The following is a 7524-nucleotide window of genomic DNA, read 5'->3' on the forward strand; positions in this document are numbered from 1 at the left end:
GTTCCTTTAGGTGTAAGTTTAGATTATATATTTCAGCTATTTTGTTTCTTGAGGTAGGCTTTTATTTCTGTGAATTTCCCTCTTAGAACAGCTTTGGCTGTGTCTCACAGGTTTGGGATCTCTGTGTTTTCATTATCATTTGTCTCAAGGCATTGTTTAATTTCTCCCTTGATGTCATTGTTAACCTGTTCTTTGGTTAGTAGCATGTTATTTAGCCTCAATTTGTTTATGTGTTTTTCAGTTTTCTGGTTGTAATTGATTTCCTGTTTTGTATCATTGTGAAAGGAGAAGATGCTTGCTCTCATTTCAGACTTTTTTGTATTTATTGAGCCTTGTTTTGTGGCCTATGATGTGGTCTATTCTGGAAATGTTTCATGTGTACTTGAAAAGAATGTGTATTCTGCTGCTTTGGAGTCAAATGTTCTAAAAATATCAACTAAATACTTCTTGTTTAATGTGTCTTTTAAGGCCTCTGTTCCTTGTTGATTTTTCTTACTGGATAATCTGTCCATTGATTTCAAGGGGGTGTTAATGCCTGGTCATATAACTGTCAACCTGCCCCTTTATGTTTGTCAATATTTACTTTATATAGTTAGGTGCTTCTACATTGGGTACTGAAATGTTTATAAGGGTTATACCCTCTTATTGAATCGATCCTTTTACAATTATGCAATGTCCCACTTTGTCTCCTGTTCTACCCTTGTTTAAAGTCTATTTTGTCTGGTAGAAGTATTGCTACCCATGTTTTTTTTTCATATCCTTTTGTATGAAATATCTTTTTCCATCCCTTTCCTTACACTTGTATATGTCTTTTGATCTGAAGTCAGTCTTTTGTCAATAGCATAGGTATGGGTTTTGTTTTCTTATCCATTCAGCCACACTATGTCTTTTGATTGGAATATTTAATCCATTTATATTTATGATAATTATGGATAGGTATGTAGTTATTGCCATTTTATTCATATTTTTTTCTTCTTCTTCTTCCTCTTCCTCCTTCTCTTTTTTAATTCTCTTTCTCCTCCTCCTCCTCCTCCTCCTCCTTCTCATTTCAGTTCTCCTCCTACTTCTCCTTCTCATTCTCCAAGAAGTCCTTCTGACATTTCTTATAATACTAGTTTGGTGTTGATGCACTCATTTAGCTTTTTCTTGTCTGAGAAACTGTTTATCTATTCTTCAATTCTAAATGATATCCTTGCTGGGTAGAGTAATGATGGTTGGAGACCACTGCGATTTATCACTTGAATAGTTCATGCCAATCCCTTGTGGTCTGCAAAGTTTCTGTTTAGAAATTAGCTGACAGTCTTGTGAGAGCTCCTTTGTATGTAACTAACTGCTTTTCCCTTGCTGCTTTTACAACTCTCTTTGTCTGTAAACTTTGGCTTTTTAATTATTATGTGTCTTGGTGTGAGCTATTTTGGATTCACCTTGTTTCGGATCTCTGTCCTTCCTGGCTTTGAATGTCTATTTCCTTTGCCAGTTTAGGTAAGTTTTTAGTCATTATATCTTAAAATGTGTTTTCAATTCCTTTGTCTCTCTCTTCTCCTTCTGGTACCCCACTGCTGCAAATTTTAGTATACTTGCTGTTGTCCCAGAGTCCCCTTAAACTATCCTTATTTTAAAAAATTCTTTTTCCATTTTTCTGTTCCAATTGGATGTTTTCTGCTACCTCATCTTCCAAATTGCTGATTCAATCTTCTGCTTCATCTAATCTGCTGTGGATTTCTTATAGTGTATTCTTCATTTCAGTTATTGTATTTTTCACTGATTCTTTTCTATAGTTCTATGTTTTTCTTTTTCCACTTTTTTTTATTAGGGAATATTGGGTACAGTGTTTTCCCAGGACCCATCAGCTCCAGTCCAAGTCACAGCTTCAAGTCAACTCGTTTTCACTCTAGTTGTGAATGGTGCAGCTCACTGGCACAGATGGTGCCCACCTTCATTTGCTCTCTGGGCTTGAAAATCTTAGCAAAGGAACAATGGCGCCTGCCTGCCAGTTCTGTGTGGTGAGGGTCCGTCAAAGAGCAAAATGTTGGCTAGAGCTGCCCCTCCAGCCCTCGCCTTAAAGCTAGACAGTGTCCATCCTATGTGTGTGTCCCTGGTGCTCTTTGAGGTACAGCTGATTGCTGGAGGTTAGAGCAAGTGAGTCTGTCACTGGTCAACTCTCCGCATGGGACTTTTAAGAGGAAGGCATTTAGGAGAGTCCTTTAAGCAGCCCTCCATCTTCCAAGGACAGAATGTTTGGTGATTTTCACATCTTGATGTTGTGTGGACATCTCTTCCCAGCTCTCGTGGTCCTGTCTAGGAGCCTAGTGTGGGGTTGGGACTCGCTGAATCCTTATGGGCGACCTCAGCATCCAAGATATTCCTCTAGATTCTTAACTGCCACACCTAAGTGTGGGACCAGTCCTCCTACCAGTCTTGACATGGATGCTTCTTTAAATTTTGAGGTATAAGAGTTCTGTTCACCTAGTGTTCAGGTGGTTCTTCAGGGTGATTTTTTAATAATGTAGTTGTGGTTTTTACATGGTAATGGAAAGAGGTGAGCACAGCATTTACTTACTCTGTCGTTTTGCCCAGAAGTGTGTGGGAGGTCATTCTTTAAGCCTTCAGTACAATTCGCCATTGAAGCCCAGAGCTTTTACTTCTGAGATTATTTTTATTACTGATTTGATCTTTTTATTTGTTATAAGTCTATTCATATTTTCTATGTCTTCTTGAGTGGGTTATGGTAGTTTATGTCTTTCTAGGAATTTGTCCATTTGATTTAGGTTATCCAATTTGCTGGCATATAATTGTTCATAGTATTCCCTTTATAATCCTTTCTATTTCTGTAAGTTTGGTAGTAATGCTCTCATTCCTGATTTAATAATTTTAGTGTTCTCTCTTTTTTTCTTGGCCAGTAGCTAATAGTTGGTCATTTTTGTTGAACTTTTAGAAGAACTGACTTTTCATTTCGCTTTTTATTGTGTATTTCTTTACAGTCTCTAATTCATTTATTTCTTGTGCTCTCATCTTTATTTCCTTCCATAACCTGGTTTTGAGTTTAGTTTGCTCTCCTTTCCTAGTTTCTTATGGTGGAAAGTCAGATGATTGATTTGAGATTTTTCTCTTTTTATTAGATAGGTGTTTACAGCTATAAATTTTTTCCATACACTGCATTATCTGCATTCCATAAGTTGTTTTGTAGGATCTTACTGTGTTCTTGTTTTCATTCATCTTAAATTATTCTCTATTTTCCCTTGTGATTCTTCTTTGATTCATTGTTTAATTTAGGACAGGACTATGTTGTTTAATTTCCACAAATTTGTGAATGTGTCAAAATTCCTTCTTTAATTGATTACTGGTATCATTCCATCATGGTAGGAGAAAATTGTTTTTATGGTTTAATCCATTAAAATGTGTTAAGTTTTTGGCTCTTTTCAAATAATTTCATCTTCTTATTGATATTCTCTATTTGGTGTGGGAAAATTCTTATGCTAGCCTTTATTTTTTTATACATGGTTTTCTTTAGTTCTTTGAACATATTTAAAATACTTGATTTAAAGTCTTTGTCTAGTAAGTGTAATTTGTAGGTTCTTCAATCTCGTCAATTTTTTTTTCCTTGACTCTCTTTTCTTCTGTATGGACCATTGCTTCTTGTTTCGTTTCATGTAATATTATTATTATTATTTGTTGTTGTTTTTTCGAAAACTCAATGGTTTAAATAATATAATATGACAACTGGCAAGCACATCTCCTGTCATTTTGAGGTTTTCTGTTTTTTATTGTGTTAGCTTTTGGAAGCCTATAGTTTTGTCATGTGGCTACTGGACTTTCTGCTTGATGAGCTCTGTGATCATCAAGTGATCGGACAGAAATTTTCTTAAATGTCTGGAACCAGTTGGCCTCCTACCCTTTGTGCAATGAGTTTTATGTGCACATTTCAACACCCCTTCAATATTTAGCCATGAAGTCTACAATTCTGCCTTAGCCTTCGCTCTTATGTTTCACAACTTCCAGGTAACCCGTAGGTAAAGGTTTAGGGCCTTTTTCTTAGGTGGGCAAAATATTTAAATAGGTAATGTTGGAAAAGAAAACATAAGTGGCTCTATTTTACTTATTGTCAGAGTAATACAAATTAAAACAAGACTGTACACCCAGCATATTACTAAAATTTAGACAGTTTCATATTTTTTCTAATACCAAATGTTGAGGATTTGGAGAGGGTGGAATGCTCATACACTACTGGTAGAAGTGTATGTGACTGTCACTATTTTGAATGTTTAATTAAAAATAAAGTATTTATATATACTATGAATGGATGATCCTTGGTAGATACATACCCCAAAGAAATTCTAAAATAGTTAATAAGGGGAAATAGAAGAATATGGTCATTGCTGTGCAGCGGAGTTATGAGTCCACCACTAGGGGACTGAAAGTAAATGTGGAGGAAGCACATGATAAAATATTTTGCAGTAGTTAGAAACTTTGAACCAGATGTACATAACCAGTAATCTAAAATGAATTTTAAGTTACCTATAGCTATATACCACTTGGCTTCAGAAAGAAGAGGCTTGCACACTTAATCAGTTTATTTATATTATTGTATTCCATTTGTGATTCCTTTTATGTTTCAGTTGTCAGAAATTTCCGAGTTCAAAATAATCACAGTTACTATATTAGTCCTTCCGCTAAAAGAATCTGTACCCATTTGTTTTGATGTCTTCCATCCTAATTTTACTGCCATGTTGTAAGTTGGTATTTTATTTGAAAGGCTTTGGGGTCACAAATCTAAATAAAATGTTCTGTGGGATTTAAACAATCATCTTATCATAATTAAAGACTATCCCAGGAAAAAAAGAGAAAAGATGAGGGAAAAAGCTAATTTCTCCTGACCTGGAAGACTATTAAATAAAGGAAAAGATGAGGAAATGAATCAAGCAATCATCTTAAAGTGAGAAAGAGAAATATTTAACTCCATGGTAGTATGTGTTCAAATAACCAATCCCCTGAATGAAGAACATCTTTCAGTAACCAGCAGGCTTTCCAAGAAGGCAGTTTTTTCCTCTGGATCGCCTTCACATCCCTATGTGAACTGAATAAGAATGAGGAATTTGAACAAAAGCAAAAAACATCAAACCTCTTCAAGCTGTGGGAAGCTGTGAAGACTGTCTCAGAGGAGGCTGGGGAAATAATTTTGCGTTAGTTCCCATGTGGTCCACTAGGGGGTGCACATACAAGCTCCTTACTGTATAAACCTAGAATTGCCACAAACCTGTTTAGTTCTTTTTCAGATAAAATCCCATGAAAACCTGTACAAAGCAATCAAAGAAAGTGGGACAACTATTAAGCCCTGCATTAAGAAAGAGGGGACAGTGTAAGGCTACAAAAGGAGAATAGGTACCATCCAAAATAGATCATCTCCAAATGCAGCTTTTGTGTCTTCCTTGACCCAGCTTCTTGTGTTTACAGAAAAGTATATCTGAGATTTTTTTTCCTACTTATTCCAGAGACAACGTTGGATACAAGGAGTCAAATTTTGATGCATATGTTTACACAGTAATTTTTATGCCTTAATAAAACCGAACCATCTCTCTTCTAGTGCAGTTACTAAATTTCATGATCATTATTTCTCACATACTAGCATTTCATTATCAACATATATAACAAACTCAGCATACTTTTTTGTGTGAATATATCACTTTAATATGAATAATGTAGCAGTCTCCCATCAATTGCATGACTTCTTCTGACGACAGTAGAGATGGAAACTTCTTCATTGATTAAATTTGCACAAGTGCAGTGACCTCTGAAAGGCTACATTCCTTCTCAGAACAAAGGACAGTTGAAGCCACTAATAAGCAGCCTCACAGCTGCAGTCACTCTTCTATAGTCTGCAGATTCTGGCTGATGATGTCATTGACAAAAGGAAAAAGAAAGAAGCAAAACGGGCCTTAAGTGAGCTTCCTGGTGAGCATCACACTTACAGCTGAGGCCTGAGACCAGCTGAGGTGTGGCTATGGCTTTGCAGAGCACTCTGGAAGCGGTGTGGTTGGGGCTTCTCCTCAGCTCCCTCTGGAAGGGTAAGTAGGCTCTTTCTGGTATTAGAAAAGCATATGCCATTATCTTACAGTTTGGGCTAATTTAAAAAAAGCCTTTTTAATTAATAATCACTGTACCTAAAAGGTCATCAGCAAGGAAATAGCATCATGAAATTCAGACCTTCTTTGTTTGTTTCCTGCAGTTGCAGAGAACAAGGACCAAGTATTTCAGCCTTCCTCCGTGGTATCTTCAGAGGGAGCTGTGGCGGAAATCTCCTGCAATCACTCCATATCCACTGCTTATGACTTCTTCTGGTACCTTCACTTCCCAGGACTTGCACCAAGACTCCTTGTAAAGGGCTCAAGGCCGTCTCAGCAGGGGCGCTACAACATGACATATGAGCGATTCTCCTCTTCACTGCTCATCCTCCAGGTGCAGGTGGCAGATGCTGCCACTTACTACTGTGCTCTGTGGGACACAGAGGCACAGAACCCATTAGGAGCTGAACAGAAACAGGGAGATCACAGCGTTTGAGGAGGCGACCTAGAGAGGAGCTCAACAGTTTCTCCCTCCTAATTTAGTGTTCCCCAAGCTTTTCCACTTGGCTCTAGTATCAGAAAAATTTTGAGTCCAGACTATAGATCATGAAGCTCTTAGTTCTTCGGTGACAAGAGGAGGAAAATCCACAGGATATAAAATTTCCCTCACTTTCAAGTCCTTGGAGTCTATATGTGTGTATAGACTCCTGTCTCTAGTGTGTACTTTGAACAGTTCCTATTGGCTTATATTTCTCTACAAATATAATTCCTAGAATGTAACAACACACCTGAGATGTAGCTTAAGTTTGTACTAAACTACATGGAAACAACGAGAATCTGAATGTGGGTGAGGGAAAGTATTAGACCCTGAGAAACTAAAAAATCTCTTCAGTCCACTGAGATAAGCGGGCCATTGATTTATAGTCCCTTTTATTTGGAGTTAGGAGAGCAGAAGGTCAAATAATGGATTTTCCCCATTTTGTTGAAAATTCCATAATTTATATGAAAAAAATCAGTTTTTTTTTAGTTGGATTTTATTCTATGTTAAAGTTTCACAGAAAAAGCACTGATTTTCCCCCTTGCTCCAACACTTTATTTTGTGTTGATTTTTCTCTCTTGCATCTAAAATAAATACAATTTACATTTCAGAGTCTGATATTCAGAAAGGGCTTTCTTATTAGTTTACATGAGTCATTCCTGTTGTCTTCTGGGAAATCAGTAACATTTACAGAGTTCTGATGTTTATAAATAGTTTCTTGAGAAAGGCAGTAGGCACTCTGGGAGAAATACCTGGAGTCTCAGATTGAGGGCCCTTTGGTGCCCTTGTGTTGCGATGTGCATGTCTCAATGGTCGTCAAATAAGGAATGAAGAGAGGTACCTTTTGGAGGCAGGAACCCTGGAGGATGGCAGAGACCCACCTGCAGCATTTGGGGAACATTCCCTGTTAACTCACACGTCTTGCAT

At 37.1% G+C, this 7524-nt stretch overlaps 1 gene segment (V, D, J or C); it reads left to right on the forward strand.

Annotated features, from left to right (window-relative positions):
* Window positions 1–5957: 5957 nt before the first annotated feature.
* LOC141570371 (T cell receptor alpha variable 2-like) lies at window positions 5958–6998 on the forward strand. The segment is given in 2 exon segments: window positions 5958–6062; window positions 6224–6998. Coding segments are annotated over 2 exon segments (396 nt in total).
* The last annotated feature ends 526 nt before the right edge of the window (window positions 6999–7524 follow it).

Source organism: Rhinolophus sinicus, linkage group LG03 (assembly GCF_036562045.2).
Source record: "Rhinolophus sinicus isolate RSC01 linkage group LG03, ASM3656204v1, whole genome shotgun sequence".
NCBI lineage: Eukaryota > Metazoa > Chordata > Mammalia > Chiroptera > Rhinolophidae > Rhinolophus > Rhinolophus sinicus.